Source organism: Austrofundulus limnaeus, unplaced genomic scaffold, assembly GCF_001266775.1.
Source record: "Austrofundulus limnaeus strain Quisiro unplaced genomic scaffold, Austrofundulus_limnaeus-1.0 Scaffold1365, whole genome shotgun sequence".
Classification (NCBI taxonomy): Eukaryota; Metazoa; Chordata; class Actinopteri; order Cyprinodontiformes; family Rivulidae; genus Austrofundulus; species Austrofundulus limnaeus.
The window spans coordinates 4,765-24,444 of NW_013953767.1; the positions used below are offsets into that span (position 1 = coordinate 4,765).

Consider the following 19,680-nt stretch of genomic DNA (forward strand, 5'->3'; position numbering starts at 1 on the left):
GTATTTGTACAGTCTTTATTTTACAGTTAAAATAAATGTTTATTAAATAAAGTCTTAATGTTACCACTCATCGTGGATCCTTTAACTCTTGGGTTGCTTCAGGTCCCGGAGGCCGACCACTGGCTGATCCCCATCATCCAAGGCTTCGTTCAGGTGGAGGAGCTGGTGGTGAACTACAACGAGACGTCCGACGAGGAGCGGAGCAGCCCCGACACGCCGCCCAAAGAGATCACCTGCGTGGACGACATCCACCCCCGTTTCACCGTGGCGCTCATCTCCAGACGCAGCCGCCACCGCGCAGGTAGAGCCGCCGTCGGCCCGGTCCGAGGGSAATAACTCCACGTATCGACGTAAAGACCCAGCGTTTTCTTCTTCCTCCTCAAAGGGATGCGCTACAAACGACGAGGCGTGGACACAGACGGCCACGTGGCGAACTACGTGGAGACGGAGCAGCTGATCCACGTGCACAGCCACACGCTGTCCTTCGTGCAGACTCGTGGTTCTGTGCCCGTGTTCTGGAGCCAGGCTGGGTATCGCTACAACCCCCGACCCCGCTTAGAGAAAGGTCAGGAAAGGTCTGCGAGCTGCAGGAACAACGCTGTGACGACTTTAAATGTTGTATTCCTTAAAAACAACCTTTAGTTTTGTTTTGGGTCTTTTGGATTTGCCTGAATATTGGATTAAATTAATTTATCTAATTAGTTTTCTATTAAAGTGCCTGTGATGCATACCCTTCAAATACAAAACATCTTTATATTTAAGACACTTTGCATAAAACACWTTTATCCATTTTGTCACGAAACTGGCATTTTTCCTTTTGCACTCTACTCCGCCAAAATAAAACAGGAAGTGACATCAAAGGGGAACTCTCTAAAAACCCTTTTTATTGAAACAATATGATTTAATCTCTCTGATAGACTTAAAATAATCTTAAGAAACCATCAGATTCTTCTCCACAGTCCGTGTTAGTCGTCACTGCAACGCTGTTTACATGCAGACATTCCCCTGTGACATCACTTCCTGTTACTGAACATGCAAATATCTCGACAGCTGTTCATCTCAGCATCGTGATTTTTCACAGCATGTTATCAATGTTATCTTTTAAAAAAACATGCATTCATGTTTATTACAAAAAATTTATTGTCACAGGCACTATAAAGGATTTGTTAAAAAAAAATTTAAATATGAGCCCACTCTGAAAAGTGAACGGCTCTAAGTTTTACAGATATAATCAAGTCAGATTCATTTTAAAGCACTTTTAAAGTGTTGAACATTTAAAAACAATAAAACAAGTTAATTTAAAWGCACCAAAAGAGAATAAACAAAGATCACAGAACAATAAAACTAAAATAACTTAAGCTTGAATAAAAGTCAGTGACCAGATGTTTTTAAGAGATTTAAAAACAGAAAGTGACGAGGCCCAGCCAGTGTTGGAGGGCATATAGAGCTGTAATCTAGTGTGGTAGATGAGTTCTCCTCAACACAAACTTTGATATTAACGCTTGGAATTAACACCATTTTGTTTGGAAAATTTGTATATTTTTTCTGATTATTTGCAGGAGAGAAGGAGACCATGTCTTACTTTGCTGCTCACTTTGAAGAACAGCTTAAACTTTACAAGAAGCAGGTTAGTTGGATCCACAAAGATCAGATTAGAGGTTATTTTGTATTTAAACAGCTAAAACTTCGAGCTGATGGATATTCRAGATGTTTGTCTCAGATGAATGAGCTTTAAAGTTGGGTGATAAAACGAGRTGTGACTCTAAACTCGCCTCGTTGCGTTCCTCAGGTCATCATCAACCTGGTGGATCAAAGCGGACGAGAGAAAATCATCGGCGATGCGTTCCTGAAGCAGGTCCTGCTCTACAACAACCCAAACCTCACATACGTTTCCTTTGACTTCCACGAGCACTGGTGAGAGAAGTTCGGCTTTTTTTTTTCACTCATGACTGATWCGTTTTTACTCACTTCCTCTTTGTCGTCCCTACATCCTCTTCCTCAGTCGAGGCATGAAGTTTGAGAACGTGCAGACTCTGACCGATGCCATCTCTGACATCATCACTGACATGAAGTGGGCGTGGTGAGTGCGGGCCGTGGAGGATAAACCCCGGCCGGCTCAGAGTTTGGGTTCTGAAGGTTTTCTCGTCTGTCAGGGTGGACCAGGCCGGCGTCATCTGCCAGCAGGAGGGGATCTTCAGGGTCAACTGCATGGACTGTCTGGACCGGACCAACGTGGTTCAGGCCGCCATCGCTCGGGTGGTGATGGAGCAGCAGGTGAGAGTTCGGCCCCGTTTCGTACCCGGCACCGGACATCGGGTCTGCTTTTAGAAATGCCGTCGTATCGTCGGTTTTTGTTTTGAAATGTTCAAAAATGAAGGTTTCTTCCTGCAGCTGAAGAAGCTGGGGGTGATGCCTCCAGAGCAGCCCCTGCCTCTCAAGTGCTACAGGATCTATCAGGTCATGTGGGCCAACAACGGAGACACCATCAGCAAACAGTACGCAGGAACTGCAGCGCTCAAGGTGAACCAGCTTTGGGTCAAAATTTGCATCAAAATAAATCAAACAAAATATTCAAGATGGCCGCCACACAGGGTTTCATGATATTAGGAAAACCTGCTATGTGCGATAACGGTGCTTAAAATTGTGATAAATGAACAAATACCTAAGAATGTAGTGTTGATATCTTTCTGCTCTGGGTTCAAAGCCAAGAAAACAACCTAAAAAAGCAWATCATTTCCTTTAATTTTTTTTAAATATGAAGAGACCCATCCAATTGACCAAATACATAAAGGGCTCCATTCGACTGGTGAAAGACTTCAAGCTTCCAACTCAATGACAAAATGCATAAATGCAGAGTCAACCATTTATTACAGTTTACATGTTGCACAGGCTGTTATCATGATTACAATAAATCTTCAATATATTGTGCAGTCCCACCGCCACAACTAATCAACATTAGCAGATACAAAAATAACTAGAACTCTGTTGACATTACAGATTGTTATATCAGGATTCCTGCAGATCCTTAAAGTCTTAAAAGTCATTGGATTCAGCAATCCAAAAATAAGGCCTCAATTATCCTTAAAATGTCTTAAATCAATCTTTGAGAAGTCTTAAAATGTTAGGATGATTGTAATTCATCTCAAATATTAAAATAATTYGTTACATTAATTTTTTTAATATTCACATTCAGACATTCCTCTTTGACATCACTTCCTGTATTTTCACATGCAAATATCTCAACTGTCCATCTGAGCAACGTGACATTTGTTTTGTAATATGTTAATAATGTTGTCTTTCTAAAAATGCATTCACTTTTCTTATAAAAACGTGATGTCACAGGCGCRTTAAGGTTTCATCTACAGAAAATTAGGGTTGAAACCCGACTGTGGGTTCTAAAACTCCAAATGTTGGGTTGTCAGAGGATTTCCTGAAATTAAATTAAGTTTAAAACTGACTGCTAAGAATGTTTCTGCTATAGTTAGATATGGATAAAAACAATTGGTCTATTAGAAATATTTGAATACTTCAACCAAAAATACTTTGATTCATGAGTTTCTGCCGCAGCTTTTATTTATTTTTTTGTCATTTGGGTTTATTATGACATAGGTCTTAAATTTAATTTCACTTGGCATTAAAACATCTAAAAAAGTCTTAAATTTAACTTTCTTTAAACTGTAGGAACGCTGTATATTTAAAAGTTTTTTTTWAAAGTGAGATGAGAGTTTTCACTAATCGCAGCTCGTTCTGCTTCAGGGAGACTTCACACGAACAGGAGAGAGGAAGCTGGCTGGTGTGATGAAGGACGGCGTGAACTCCGCCAACCGCTACTACCTGAACCGCTTCCGAGACGCCTACAGGCAGGCGGTCATCGGTACGTCAGGAGCGTTACGGCCCGGTCCGCGGGTCCGACGGGCCGCGCTAACCTCTGCGTCTCCACAGATCTCATGATGGGGCTGCCGGTGACCGAGGACCTGTACTCCATCTTCAGCAAGGAGACGGAGCACGAGGAGAAGGAGAAGGAGAGCCAGAGAGGAGCGCAGGAGCAGGTCAGCCTCCTGCTGCAGACCTACATGCAGCTGCTGCTGCCGGACGACGAGAAGTTCCACGGAGGCTGGGCCCTCATCAACTGTGACATGAGGTCAGCGCCGCCCGGTGGACTTCTTCCACTTCCTGTTTCTGATTTGMAACCTAACGTCTTTACTTTCCTGCAGCCTCGTCGATGCATCCAACAAAGACGTGGACGTGCTGCTGCTCCTGTCAGACAAAGCTTATTACATCGCTTAGTGAGTCGCTCATTTCTTCTCCTTTAATTAAAACATTTTTCATGGATTCAGGGTTCATGCAGCTCTTAAAGTCTAAACACGTCTAAAATTTGAAATCAAAATTTTAGGCCTAAAAAGTCTTAAAAACGCCCAGATTTTCATCCAAGGCCTGAGAAGTGTTGGCTGCATAAATAAACAGAGTGAAGGGCTCGACACACGGGCAGCGACAAACTACAGCTATTAACGGCTGTCATCACAGCCAGGGTGAAACCCGACACACGGGATACGATAGCGATCGCAGCGTTGCGAATCGCGCTCTCAGATCGCTTGTCTTCACAAAATTTGATTGGTTCTTGACTCTGAAGGCGGGTGTGCATTACGGACGTGTAAACTAAACAAATCTTGCGATGCTAATGATACTGAAAAACAAACACATCAAGATACAATTTTATGAGGAAAAACTTACCATAAACTTCACCCTGGTGCCAARAAATTCCCACAAAGCTTTTTAGTAATCACTTGGTGAAAGTGTTAGCTAACTGCAGTGTGTAGCATACTCTCCTCTCATTGGTCAGRCAATGAAACCCTCGCTGATTGGTTGTACGCTAAGCGACAGCGACAAAAGTTGAACATTTTTCAACTTTCATATGTCGCGTCGCAAGCTCGCGTGTGCACGTCTACGTGTACGAGCGRGAAATTTCACATGCACTATTTTCACCGGTCGCTTAGCTGGAGGAGGGRYAGRGATTGTCGCCTCACCGCACAGGCTCCATAGGAAATGAATGGAGAGRGAGCGACGTCGCCTCCCGTGTGTCGAGCCCTTAAAGCGTTGTAATCAGAGGTTGGTGCAGTCTGTCTTCATAAAGTACTAAGTTTCCTATCGGTCATGGTACGTTGTTCAACTACAAATCCTGATACCTGCAGGCAAAAAACGGCACAGTTTACTTCCATGTTTTTGACCTCTTTGCTGCCACAACTCCCCGCATACAGCAGCTTATTTACCTGCCCAAAAAACAGAAGTTCAGTCATGTCCTCTGCTTGTTGTTTAAAAATGGAAAAGTGTTTTCAATGAAACTTGACTTTATCAGTGATTTTTGCACTCGGTTGGAAGTGGTCCACAGCAGTCGATATAAAGATCTCATGGATATGACTGTTGATTAAAAATAATTTAGTGTTCTTGTATTAAAATTAAATATCCTTTAATAATCTAATAATTGATAGCAATAAAAGATTTCTATGTTAAACTTTCTGTGACCATTTGAATGTTTCTGTTAATGCATCAATTTGGTCTTAAATGTCATTCCTAATGGTCTTAAAAGGTCTTAAATTTAACGTACTGAAACCTGCAGGAACCCTGTGGATTGATTGTTTTAATGTTTGTTTGTTTCAGCTACGATGAAGAGGCGGATAAAGTCAACCAATACCAACGTCTCAACTTGGAAGGTTTAGAAAAGATTGAAATCGGTGAGAGGAAGTTCTTGTGAACTCACTTAGTCACCGACACTTCCTCTCTGTGTATTTACATGTTCGCAGTAACCTTTCAGCAAAACAAGCCTCACTGCTTCTGATTCATGCAAAAAGTCTTAAAAAACAACGATATTAAAGGTTACGTTTCCTCCTGCAGGCCCAGAGCCCACGTTGTTCGGGAAGCCGAAGTTCTGCTGCATGCGTCTGCACTACAGGAACGAAGAAACGAGCGGGTACTTCCACACCCTGAGAGCAGCGACACGAAACCCCGAGGATGATGGGAAAGGTGGAATCTTGTTTTTATCTTAACGAATACATCAATTAAAAAACATACAGATTAACACTTGGCTTATGATTTATTTCAGATACACTACAATGCATAGCCGAAATGCTCCGTATAACTAAACAGGCCACGGGGCTCGACCTGCTGGTGGTAGAGAAGAAGCTGGAGAGGCGAGTACAGCTGATCCTGTTTCTCTTTATTGTTTTTCTAAGTCTCTATACTTTGTACTGTGTCACCCTTCAGCTGTAAAAAGGTTCAGCTCATTCAGGATGTTCTGGCTGGAGCTTTTAGTAAAAGGCTAATTGTAGTTAGCATTTTGGTACTTTCACATTACAGTTAGCGTATTTTATATTTTTACTAGCATTTGCCCCTTTTTAGTTAGTTAATTGGTATGTTTAGCTAGCTTTTTATTGGTTTTAATGTTTTGCTGCATTTATGTAACATTTTGATACTTTCACATTGCAGTTAACATATTGCTACTTTTATATTTTGGCTAACATTGTGCCATTGTGTTCCTTTTTAAGCTGTTGCTCACTGTTTTCGTGTTCCAGGCGGCAGAGCAAGCCACATGAGGACATCATGGGGATCCAGAACAAACCTTCAGACCAGGTTCAGGGAAGCTCCGGTCTGGCACAGGGCAAAAGTTTCCTCCTGAACAAATTCTCCTCTCTGAACCAGAAGGTAAAACAGACCAGGACAAACGTCAACATCGGTCCCTTTAAACCACTTGGTAAGCTGGGGAACTTCTCCAAGCCTGACGTGACCGTGAGTTTCCTCAAACCAACTATGCACGTCAACCTGTGGAAGTCTGACAGCAGCCTGGAGACGTCAGATAACAACCCCGTCACGGGGGTCCTAAAGGACATGGGAGACGAGCGTTACGAGAACTCCTCAGACTCTGACTCCTATAATTCAGACCCCGAGCATCCCTGCGCTGGTTCCTTTGACAAAGCGGACTACGTTCTACCTAGCTGTGGCATTGTAGCATCAAACCCACGTTTGGGGAGCCGCTCTCAGTCCATCGGTAGCGCAGAGCTAAACATTCCTTCTGTGATCCGGATTACCGGCTGCGGAGAAATACAGGAAAAATTGTCTCAAGTGAGTGACGCATCACCTGGGTCTGCTTCGGTTGCAGAAGAAGCTCTTCTTATCGACTTTGGCACTCCCATTGATGCCTACTGCCACCAGTTCATCCAGGACGCGCAGACCAAACCCGTTGAGGTCTTCGGCGAGCAGCTGCCACACAACCCTGCCGTGCCTGTGCAGAAGACCCRGGCGGACTCCGGCAAGCAGCTCAACTCGGAGCCGCAGAGTCAGTATGAGGAGCCACAGCTCCCCAGGCCGTCCCACCTGGACATCCAAACCTCTACCTCCGGTTCCAACCTCCTCTCCGTCCAGAAGCCCAGCTCCACGGTCTCAGGAGGCTCCCAGAGGAGTCTGGGCTCTCAGATGGAAGGCAGCCTTGGGCCTTCGCCTGCCGACAGCAACGGCAGCCGAGCGGTGTCCCCCTTCGCCAAGATCAAGAGCTCCATGGTCCAGGTGGCCAGCCTGACCCAGGCCGGACTCACCCAGGGCATCAACTACGCCGTCGCAAAGGTACAGAAGAGCCCCGAGCCGGAGGCCYTCAACGAGGCTCAGGAAAACGAGCTGAAGGCAATGTTCACGCAGTGCCAGACGAGAATCATTCAGATCTAGAGCTTTTCTCGTAGCAGGATTTTTATAGCCGTTCGTCATCGAGACACTTATTAAACGGTAGCATCAGCGGAAGCTTGCACAGTGTCATTATTAGGCCAAATACACGCGCTTAGATTTGCCCCTAAAGCAACGTTCACACTTTTAACAGACTGTAGAAAAGTGACAGATCTGTCCCAGAAACCCAACACGGACTGTTTACATGCACATTATGGACTTTTTGTTKGTTTTTAAAAGCATTGATTTATTTTCTTTGCCATGCAGACTTGCACACCATTTATTTGTTCTGTTTCATGGTTTGCTGATCAGACGTGCCTCTCAGTGGAAATTAAAATCATGAAACCTGATATTTTTGTAGGACATTAGGAATATTGTGGAATGATGACCCTAAATAGGACAGAGCAGGTTTAGAAAACAGATGGATATCTTTGAACATGTGACTCTTATGGTCATTAGAGTTGAATTGGGTTAATTTTCAGGGGGTAACTGTCAGTAATCTCTACGTTACAGGATTAGGATGGTGTTCCATCCTAATCATAAATCTCCTCATAAATACTTTTACTGTTGAAGTAAATGACTCCATTTCTCTTTGGAATTATCTTAAGAGGCAGATAACTAAGAGTTATAGATTATATATAGTTATAGAATATATAGATTTTTATTACATTCTGAAAGTGCTCCCAAAGAGTTTTTTGTTTATGTTAACACGTCACTGTCGTTACACAGAAATACCCACAATGCTTGGCGTTTGTGGTTAGCTGGTTAGCTAATTATGTACTTTATCTCCTCCTGTATTTGCAGCACTCCTGTACATTAGACCTCAGTTTGTCGAATCACTTGTAACAATTGACCAAATACCTTTCTGTGAATCCCAAAGGACAGATCAGTGTGTCATCGTCCCAAACCAGCGAGAAGACCTGCTGTACATAGATATTTTAGAGAATATGAGTGTTTTAGATAATATACCGTTWAACAGATATGGACCATGTCAGAACTTAGTTAAGGTAGTGTCCCACTGGGCTCTGACTGTTGGAGACTCAGGCCATGAGGTAGCATTTTGATGAACTGGGTTGGAGATGACTTAGAGACACTTGTGACAAAAATGAGGTTTGAGACGAGTTGAAGACACATAATAAAATTGGGATGGGTTTAAGACAAGTTAGAGACACTTGTGACAAAGTTGATGGGTTTGAGACGAGTTAGAGACACTTGTAACAAAATTGAGATGGGTTTAAGATGAGTTTGAGACACTCGTAACAAAATTGAGATGTGTTTGCGACGAGTTGGAGACACTTTTAACAAAATTGGGATGGGTTTAAGACAAGTTTGTGACACTTGTGACAAAATTGATGGGTTTGAGACGAGTTAGACGCTCGTAACACAATTGAGATGGGTTTAAGACGAGTTTGAGACACTCGTAACAAAATTGAGATGTGTTTGAGACGAGTTGGAGACACTTGTGACAAAATTGAGATGGGTTTGAGACGACTTAGAGACACTTGTAACAAAATTGGGATAGGTTTAAGACAAGTTTGCGATACTTGTGACAAAGTTGATGGGTTTGAGACGAGTTAGACACGTAATAAAATTGAGATCAATTTGAGACAATTTGGAGACTTTTATAATGAAATTAAGACAMAGGAAAAGGCTATAGGACCCACAGAACTTAGGTTTTCAGACACCTGTGACGACTGCAACTATTGTAAGAAATTTAGTTGCATAAATTTCCTGAATATTTTTTAAAATTCAAACCAGTCTAAATTTCTCACAAGTTGCAGAATCTTAAACCCCTCCATCCAGGTCTTGAGACATTCTGGAGACTCTCTTGTGAACGCTGTTCACCGACAGCCTCAGCCCTGTGCGATACCACCTTCAGAGTATCCTAGTTGTCAATATGTACAGTGAGTATCGTTCATGTGTTCCTGAGCGTTTCCCTTCAGCTTTTTGCATTTCTGAACGTTGTATATCGTAGAGAACGCAGGGCTACAGGCTGGATTATAGTGACTTTAACTGTTCGGTTCTGCTGTTTTTATATGTGGGATTTGTTTAAATCCATGGCTGGTTTTGTACTGCATGTTGGACCAGTAACCCGAGTGTAGCATATAGTTAGCATATATGCAACTCACCCGTTTCAGGAACAGAGGCTTTTATTTATGCACTCCCCCAAAACTGAAAGTATATTTGCCTTAACAGGGAAGTGGTATTACTTCTAAAAATCTACCTTTTTTTAGTCCACTGTTACATTTGGTGTACTGTACAGTTCAGGGTTGTTGCMTAATGATTTGTCTTGGGATATTTCGTTTATTTGTGGAAATGAGCAGGAATTAGACGTGATTGTACGGTACATTATGTGTCAGAACTTCCTTTCTGCTGCTGGGATTTAGGAAATATTACTGTAGAACAATTTGTTGCTGTTTTATTTTTATTAACCTCAAGAAATGAGGTTTTAATGAACCTTTGCTGTTTAACGCCAGGAAATTGTTACTGTCAGAGGCTGAATAATCAAAATTATTACGAACCATGTCCATGTTTTATTGTTTATTATTTATAGTGTTTGTTTGCTTTGAGCTGAAATATCCCAAGATAAAAGTTCAATCGTTTCCTGTTTGTTTTCTCCACTCATATTAGGTTGAATAATTTTATTTACCAGGTTATCTTAAGATTTTAGTTTTGAATTTTCGTTTTATTTGAATCTCCGTTCAGGTTTGTAAACACTGGAGCAGTTCTCTAACAGGTTTTATCAGCATTCCTGGTGTTTTTGTTTCTAACAGCGTCAGTGGTTTGATCTTATTTGCTGGATGTCTTTTCTTTGTCCTCCACCTCAGGAGGCTCGGTGTGACGATGTGTTCAAGCGTTTTATTTGCACTGTAAAAGCACATTTTTCTCCTCCCAGCACCGGCGTTCTCATGTAGTCACATCCACCTCCTCCAACTGACTGTTGTCCTCGTTTTCCAGTGTATTGTATACTAAAGTATCCTATTTATTATCTCCTTTGGGTGTGTTTAATAAAAAGTGCATTTTACAGTTTTTGTCTTGAAATATTCCGCAGGAATAAACCAGCAGCACGTTAAATCGTAAAACTCTAGATAAAAATGTACCAAAAAGTGTTTGTTCTGCAGCAAAAATACTTTTAAGTTTAATAGAAAAGGACAATCATTCAGATGTTACATATAATATACAAAAAGGTGAAAATAAGGACACATGAAAAACGTTTATTACAAAGAGTTTTATCAAAAGGAAAACTCGTCCGTCCGTCTCGGCTCACGGCTCGTTGCCGTTGACGCTCCTGTGCTGCTCCAGCCGACTCCTCCGCAGCGTCTCCAGGTGTTTGGCTCGAAGCCAGGTGTCTCTGGACAGAGACGTCTGTCCCAGACTGAGAGACAACAACCTGTGGACAGACGAGGGCACTTCCTGTTTCGATTCATTTCATTTAAACTTCAAACCTGAAGTTTAATTTACACAAATTCTGATTTATATGTTTTTATATCTAACAAGCACAATAACTTATGTTCAAAAACCCCAAACAATCACAACAACTAGCATAGATGCTAACTTAACATTGAAAACACAACAGGAAAGCTAATGCTATTAACCCATAGATTTAAATGTTTTAAAGCCTTTACTAAAGACGACTTCATCTTTTACAAAAACTCTGCTGATTCATTTGATCTTCGGCTGTTTGAAGCTGAGATTTAATGGAAAAGTTTAATGAGTATTTAATATTTTAAATAATATTTACGTCCAACAGGACCAACGCTAAAACGATCAGAGTTCTAAAATTTAAAACATTTATAGCTCCTGTTCAGCTACTTCTAGCTAGCCTTTTGCTACTTCGACTTTTAGCTAGTGTTTTACAATTTTTTGTTTTGTTTTTAGCTAGTGTCAGATTTCTTTTAGCTAGTCTTTAGCCACAGCAGCTTCTGGTCAACCTTTTGCTACTTTTAGCCTTCAAATAGCCCTTTTAGCTGATCTACTTAGCATTTAGCCACCCTTTTTTACTTTTAGCTATTATTTTGCTACTCTCAGTTTTCAGCTAGCCTTTTGCTACTATAGCTTCTAGTCTGTCTTTACACTTTCAGCCTAGTTTTTGCTGCTTTTAGCTTCTAGCTASTGTTTTTCTTCCAGTYGSTAGCTTTTTATCTACAGCAGCTTCTAGCCAGCCTTTTGCTTCTTAGCCATTTTAACTTTCAGCTTGTCTTCTGCTACTTAGAGCATTTAGCCAGCATTTTTTTTACTTTTAGCTCCCATTATGCTACTCCCAGCTTTCAGCTAGCCTTTAGCTATTAAAGCTTCTAGTCAGCGAGGTTTTTGCTTCTTACACTTGTTTTACCTTTAGGTTTTAGTTATTTGCTTCCAGTTAGCTTGATAATTTTTAGCTTCTAGTGAGAGTTTTGCTCCCAGTAGCTAGCTTTTAGCTCGCCTGTTTTCACCTTTAGCCTTCACATAGCCTTTATCGCTTTTGCCAATTTTTACTTTTAGCTCTTGTTTTGCTACTCCCAGCTTTCAGCTAGCTTTTCAGCCTTGAGGTTTTGACTACATTTACTTGTTTTGCTACTTTTAGCATCTAGTTGGAGTTTTGCTACATGTAGCTTTCAGCTAGCATTTTGCTTCTTCAGCTCTCAGCGTTCACTTTGTTTTCACAGAAAATGTATTCTTTAGTTATTAACGTTTCCACAGGAAGCTGCTCCATTTAAATAACTTTAATAAAACTTATTAACCTTCGGCTCCTAAGAGCCGAAGGTGTGAGTTCAGCCCACCTGGACACGACAAGCATCCTGTGGAGGTCCTCGGCAGAGATGCTCTGAGGGTCGTCCTTCCTCATGTCCACAAAGTCCTCTTCAACGGCCTGAGGAGACGAAGAGACGAGCAGACCGTTACCCAGCTGACAGCAGCTCCGGTTAGCGTCTCTGAACAGGAAGTCTCACCTTCGTCACCTCATCAGAGATGCTGTAGTCCAGCAGGCGGGCCGCGCTCAGGTAGACCCGGAACTTGTTGAGCTGGGCCGAGGCCTGCGGCTGGACCTGGATGCTGCTGGCGTACTCCTCCACGGTGAACGGAGCCACCTGAGGCWGCAGGTGGACGCGACAGTCGGACTGCGGAGACAAAGGAGAAGAAGGTGGATGTTCCGGCAGATTCACCCCGAAGGTCGGACCGTACAAATATCAGAGAACTGAGCTCCAACTCTACGGGCCTCAGATAGCAGGGTAAAGGTCAAAGGTCATGTTTGGACGGGCTGCAGAAGGAAAACACGACTCGAGTTCAGGAAGTTTCATTTGATGGAATCATGAGACGTCTGGACGTGAAAACCTGATGACGTCACTGAGACGGCTGGACGTGAAAACCTGATGACGTCACTGTGAGACGGCTGGACGTGAAAACATGATGAAGTCACTGTGCGATATGAAAACATGATGAAGTCACTGAGACGGCTGGACGTGAAAACATGATGATGTTACTGTGCGATGTGAAAACATGATGATGTCACTGTGCGATGTGAAAACATGATGACACTGTGCGATGTGAAAACATGATGACACTGTGGAACGGCTGGACGAGACTTTAGGTTGGAACCAGGAGCCTCCAGCTGCTCCGAGGTGCCACGCTGAGTTTCTGACTCCTGCAGGAGTCACTGCGGCTCTTCAGTCTCCTGAGGACTGGAGGACGGCCCACCTCGCAGCTGCCTCCATGGCAACTCATGACAGCAGCTGCCAGGAATAGCACACGGCACATTCCTCGGCCGCTTCGCACCCGAGCGACACGCCAGCTGAAGCCGTGGGACGAAGTTGTCGACCAATCGCAGCCGAGGCGTCAGCCCGACCCGACGCCGACAGAAACCCAACCCTGAGACCCGCAGCCGGTCTCTCACCGGCAGCAGCGAGCGTCCCTCCGACACCACCAGGACGTTGACGTTGCAGGGGAACTCCATCTGATGGTAGTTGAAGTCATAATCAACCTTCTGCCACGAGATCAGGTTCCCCAGGGCCGTGACGTTACGCACACCTGCGGCACACAAACCAACCATCAGCGTCTGAAGCGTGGCGCCYCGGCGCCCTCTGCTGGAGCGTTCCAGCCTCACCCGTGGAGTCCAGCTGTCCCTGCTCCAGCCGGGTCTCGTCCAGGAACAGAGCGGTGTTCTTGTCCAGCTGCAGAGCTCCGCTCACCAGCCGGTTCGCCACGTAGTCCTTCTTGGGCACCAGCCGCATCTGGTTCATGTTGTGCAGGCTCATGCCCAGGTAGTAAGACTGCAAAAACACACGTTAGAACAGAGTCCAGATAGGAAATASTTAAAAACTAAAGAAATTTCATTTCCTGCAAAAATGTTAGTGTGAATGCTTCTTACTGAACACTTAAGCTGAAAGTGAGCTAAAAATATTTAAGTGAGTTCAAATTTGAAGAGTTGAAAGAAGCAAAACAAGACTAACTTAGCAGAAAAACAGTAAAACGGAGKAAAAACTGTTGAAAAAGCAGAAAACTGCTAAAATAGCTGAATATAGCAGAAAAAATCTAAGAAGCATAAATAGCACAAATTCGCAAAAAAAAAAGCACAAACAGTAGAAAAAAACTAAAGAATAGCAAAAAGAATCAGATCTAAAGCTAAAATTAGCATAAAAAGCTAAAGGTAGCAGCCACAAGTTGTAATAAGCAACCAAATAGTGAAAGTGTTGTAAAAAAAATTCTAATTGGCAGAAATAAAATGCATAAGTACAAAAATTTGTATATCTACAACAGCCAAAATTTTCAGTAAAACAGCTAAAGAGTAGCTGCAAATTCTTTAATTAGCCTAATGAGCCCAAATTTGCTGAACTTAGCAGAAAATATTATAATAGCTACAAAAAATGTGTATTTAGCTTAAAAAGCTAGCTTTAGCTAATAACAGCTGAAAATAAGCTAAAGTTGCAGCAAATAGATGAATATAGCAGAAGGCACCTGTAAGAAGCAGAACTGGCACAAATTAACAGAAAAAAGCACAAAAATGAGATTAAGAGCAGAGAGAATCTGAATTTTAGCTGAAATAGCAGAAAAAAGCTAAAATTAGCACAAGGACGTTAAAAAGAGCACAAGCAGAATAAAATGTGTAAGGTGCTGTAAAGATTTAGAAACATTTTAAAGGATTTTAAGGATGTTGAGAACAGATCCATTCATTTTAAAAGGCTAAAAAMTGAAATATCTGAAAAAGTAAAAATACCTGAAAGGGTATTTTTACTTTTATTTTTAAGTCATAGCAGGATTGTCATAAATAGCTGAACGTTTTCACGTATGAATTGTTGAAATAGCACAAAAATTGTGGAAGGAGTTAGATGCTGAAAAGCGAGCAGAAGAAACAACGATCAACAGTGTGAAGCTGTGAAGACCTGGACTCACAGAAGACACCAGCTGCTGCAGGATCTGGTAGAGGCGCTCGGTGTACGAGGCGACGCCAGGACAGCCGCTCAGGTTGACGGTGAACTTACCGAGCGGGAGGACGTCCCGTCGGGCGTAACTACAAAACAAAACGGTGGGTGAAAACCTCCAGTTTCTGCTTCAACAACAAACGTTCACGTAAACACGACCTACACGTTAGAGATGAGGTTCAGGATGAGGTACTCTGCAGCCACAGCGTCACCCAGGAGGACTCGGGTCAAGTAGGCGTGCAGCTCCTCCCTGACGGAGGCCATCTCACTCAGCGTCGAGCTCAGAACTGAGGAGGAAACAGAGTTAAAAAGGAAACGCYRCAACAGCAGGGTCTGAGCGGCGCTGCTCACAGTCGTCCTGCAGGCTGGCGCACGGCAGCAGCGGGTTGTTGTGAGYCAGAGGTCTGGCGTAGACCATGTGGAGGCGAGGGACCAGGGAGGCCGGCGGGCTGTGGACCCTCTGCTCCTCCGCTGTCTCCATGCTCTCCGCCGGGTCCAGGAGGGGGTCTCTGCAGAGAGGCCGACGATCAGGACCAAACAGGAAGTAAACAGGAAGTACTTCACCACCTGTACGAGTGGGTCTTACTTCTCATCACTCAGCCCGCTGAGAGCCGGACTGACMGACAGGATCCCGTAGACCTCCAACGTGTCGTTCAGCTTGAAGCTGTCCCAGTCCTCGTAGACCTGCTCAACAACATGAATGTCTCAAATGACTGAAAAAAAAAAACTCCTGAAGGAAAAACAGTCGGGACAAGTTGAAGACGAGTTTGAGACAAGTTTGAGACACTTGTAACAAAATTGAGATTAGTTTGAGACACACATAACATAACTGAGATTAGTTTGAGACACACGTAACATAACTGAGATTAGTTTGAGACACTTGTAACAAAARTGAGATTAGTTTGAGACACWRGTAACAAAARTGAGATTAGTTTGAYACACACGTAACATAACTGAGATTAGTTTGAGACACTTGTAACAAAACAGATTAGTTTGGGACACTTGTAACAAAACTGAGATTAGTTTGAGACACTTGTAACAAAACAGATTAGTTTGAGACACATGTAGCAAAACTGAGAGTAGTTTGAGACACTTGCAACAAAACTGAGATTAGTTTGAGACACTTGCAACAAAACTGAGATTAGTTTGAGACACTTGCAACAAAACTGAGATTAGTTTGAGACGCAACAAAACTGAGATTAGTTTGGGACACTTGTAACAAAACTGAGATTAGTTTGAGACACTTGTAAAAGAACTGATTAGTTTGAGACACTTGTAACAAAACTGAGATCAGTTTGAGACACTTGTAACAAAACTGAGATTAATTTGGGACACTTGTAACAGAACTGAGATTAGTTTGAGACACTTGTAACAAAACTGAGATCAGTTTGAGACACTTGTAACAGAACTGAGATTAGTTTGAGACACTCATAACAGAACTGAGATTAGTTTGGGAACTGTCTCACTAGAACGCCAGCAGTAAACTCATCAGTACAGGTAAAGGAGGTGCAGGACACGATGTCGAACCTTAACCAGACAGGARGGGCCCTTCTCTCCAGGCAGCGGGAAGTTGAGGTCCAGATGGGAGGTCGAGGACGTCTGGCTGGACGGAGCCTCTGTCTCTTGACGCTTACAGTCACCGTTACCGTGCTGTTCAGKCGGACTCTGACAACCTGAGACGAACAAAAATCCCAAGATTTGATCCAGAATCGTTTCCTGTTTCGGTCAAAGAAAACTCTGCGATCGTACCGGCGTGTCCTTCTCTCTGCTTCTGCGGCTGGACGTCCATGTCCTCGTCCTCCTCCTCCTCCTCGTAGCTCCGTTTCTGTCTGCTGGGGACGTAGGAGGTGGACGGGACGACCCGAGCCTGGCTGGAGCCGGCGTACATGTGGAGCAGGGTTAAGGAAACTACAAAGTACAGGTCCTAAATTACCGTGGCCAAGGACCTGTTTGAGCCTTTGTCCCAGAAGGATATTTCTTTGACCCACGGGTTCTCTCCAGGGACTGGGACACAGTAGAAGGTCTGCCTCTCTGCCGTCACCATGTTTCTGGAGTTAAAGTCCACCTGGAGTTAAGGAAAAAGGGATTTTGTTGAGGTTTTATGAAGAAGCTGAAGAAAATCTGATGGGAGGAGAACTTACGGCACATTCTGTCACATCTCTGTAACGCCCACAGCGCAGAGTCTGAGGAGAGGCAGACAGGAAGTTAACTCAAACCGCTCTGACCCGGTGCTGAGGACCACTCTCAGCTACTACCACGCCAAATTTAAGCTCCATATCTGTAAAACTGTTTTGAGTTTGAGCCTTTTTTTGACGCCGGCGTCCATCTTTAAATCGRACCTTGGCGTTGGTGGACGGGTCGATGGTCTCGTAGACCCCCATGTAGAACTCAGGATCGAACATGTCCTGGATCAAACAGCGGAACTTCACCAGACCGTTGGGCTTCAGGTAGTGAAGGGGGACATCGTTCAGGGACGGGACCTGCGTCCGGACAAAGAGACGGCCGTCACAACACAGAGCGAGATACGTGGAAGACACGAGGACACGTGGAAGACACGAGGACATGTGGAAGACACGAGGACACGTGGAAGACACGAGGACACGTGGAAGACACAAGGACACGTGGAAGACACGTGGAAGACACGAGGACACGTGGAAGACACGAGGACACGTGGAAGACACGTGGAAGACACGAGGACACGTGGAAGACACGTGGAAGACACGAGGACAGAAGACACGTCACCGTGGTCTGAGTGTCCTCCTTTAGCTGCTCTTTGAAGAACTCCACTACCTTCGCCTCCCATCCTGTGGTCCGGTTGTTCTGAGCAGCAGCTAAAATATAAAATAAAGACTTTAAACCACCGAGTCAAGACTTCAGCTCACTTTGAAAATGCTACTATTTTAGCTACTGTTTGGCTTATTTTCACAATTAGCTACTATTATGCTTATTCTAGCTTGTAGCTCCTMTTCTGGTAGCTTTCAGCTACTGTTTTGCTTATTTGAGCATATTTGATTTAACACAARATAGTTTTTAGCTACTATTCAGTTGGTTTTAGCTTTTAGCTAATTATAAGTTGTTCCTATTTTTTTGACAATCTTAGCTTTCGGCTACTGTTTTTCTTATTTTGGATTCTTCCATTTTGTTGAATTTAGTTTTTAAGCTACTACTCTGTTGGGTTTAGCACTTAGCTACCATTTTAATTTTAGTTTTTACCTTTTAACTGGTTCAAACATTACYTTTGGCTGATTTTAGCATTTAGCTACTATTGTCTATTTAACCTTAAGCAACTGTTTAGCTATCGTTCGTTTGAACTCCAACTTGGGAGTTTCTGTTTGAATAACTTCAGCTGTCGGCTACTGTTTTGAACATTTTTAGCTTCTATATGCTCTTTTGCTACTTTATAAAACTACTATTCTGCTTGTCTTAGCTTTTAGCTACTGTTATTTTTATATTTTAACTACAATTTTGCTGGTTATATCATATTTAGTGTTAACCTACTATACTGTCAATTTTAACTTCTAGCTGACAATATGCAAATATTAGCTTTTAGCTGCTGTTTTGCTAATGTGAGCTTTTAGCTTTTGTTTTGGTCATTTTAGTTTGTGTTCTGATCGTTTAAACTTTTAACACTTRGGTTTCAGTAGCTTTAATAAAAGTCAGTAAAGTTTATTTGTTGCTCAGAGCTGATTTAAAAGTTTTTTAGCAGAAAATTGTAGTTTTTAAAGGTTTTCACGTAGCATAGCTACAAGCTAATACGAGCTAAAATGAGTTAAAAACAAACTTTTCTCGCAATCATTTATTGGGAAAATTATCTTGTGAGAAATTAATCCGTGATGTAAAAAACTTTGGAGACTTTAAACTACATTTTTTTTATGTTTGTTTCATTTAAATTATAATATTTAAAACTTGTTTTCAAGTCTTGACTGATTTTTTAAACACTTTGAGCAACAGTTTAAACCTGGAATAGTTTTAGATTTAACAGTATAAACGCAAAGGCAGATTTGTTGCAGATTGTTTATAAATAAGTAACTTTAAAGTGAGACAGCAGCGCAGCAACATGTCATGTGCACAGTTGGCAGAAGTAGCTAAAGCTACAGCTAACTCCACGCGCCGCAGCAGCCGTGCTTCTCACCGAACATCCCCTCAACCACACCCAGAGGATCGTTGATCCAGTCCTGCGTGGAAGGCATCCTCTCTGGATCACAGCGGTCAGGTTCTTACAACAGATCGAGCCGGTGAAATCCGTGACAATCCACCACTTTCCGTGTTTCCTCCGTGGAGAGGAGTGCAGAAACGAGGGCGGGAAATTTGCGTCATCGGTGCGCAGTGAGCGTGGTGCGTTTGGTTTTCACACCGGGACAAACCGGAGCTGCATCTAAACCTAAACTAAATTAAAAAAAAAAGCATAAATAATAATTATATAAAAAAGTAAGCAATGTTTTATGACATTTAAGAGAAAGCATTCACAGACGAGAACGCAAAGCACACTGTATTTTAATGCAGCCTTCAATTTACCATGAAATTTAGATAATCCACCTGAATCACGTCAGACGCGATTATTCCAGCTCCTTTTTCCGGTCAG

At 42.8% G+C, this 19,680-nt stretch overlaps 2 protein-coding genes across 3 annotated transcripts in view; one reads left to right on the top strand and one right to left on the bottom strand.

Annotated features, from left to right (window-relative positions):
• Positions 1–10,731, top strand: part of inpp5f (inositol polyphosphate-5-phosphatase F) — a gene marked incomplete at its 5' end in the record, with an annotated part of 14,796 nt that extends 4,065 nt beyond the window's left edge. For both annotated transcript variants that reach the window (XM_014032019.1, XM_014032020.1), the window contains 14 exon segments: positions 103–301; positions 386–565; positions 1,560–1,627; positions 1,790–1,914; positions 2,003–2,080; positions 2,154–2,274; positions 2,392–2,520; positions 3,757–3,874; positions 3,943–4,141; positions 4,215–4,286; positions 5,656–5,729; positions 5,890–6,018; positions 6,098–6,185; positions 6,567–10,731. In XM_014032019.1, the coding sequence (XP_013887473.1) occupies positions 103–301; positions 386–565; positions 1,560–1,627; positions 1,790–1,914; positions 2,003–2,080; positions 2,154–2,274; positions 2,392–2,520; positions 3,757–3,874; positions 3,943–4,141; positions 4,215–4,286; positions 5,656–5,729; positions 5,890–6,018; positions 6,098–6,185; positions 6,567–7,710 (2,724 nt within the window).
• An 81-nt stretch (positions 10,732–10,812) lies between these two features.
• On the bottom strand, positions 10,813–19,391 carry mcmbp (minichromosome maintenance complex binding protein). Its single transcript, XM_014032022.1, has 16 exons — positions 19,231–19,391; positions 17,841–17,929; positions 17,438–17,578; positions 17,240–17,281; positions 17,074–17,163; positions 16,848–16,986; positions 16,626–16,771; positions 15,685–15,782; positions 15,450–15,607; positions 15,262–15,385; positions 15,070–15,187; positions 13,784–13,949; positions 13,574–13,707; positions 12,633–12,800; positions 12,465–12,553; positions 10,813–11,095 (listed from the first exon to the last, which is right to left on the bottom strand). The coding sequence occupies exons 1-16, from the start codon at positions 19,286–19,288 to the stop codon at positions 10,969–10,971; spliced, it is 1,887 nt and encodes a 628-aa protein (XP_013887476.1). The 5' UTR covers positions 19,289–19,391; the 3' UTR covers positions 10,813–10,968.
• Positions 19,392–19,680: the final 289 nt, after the last annotated feature.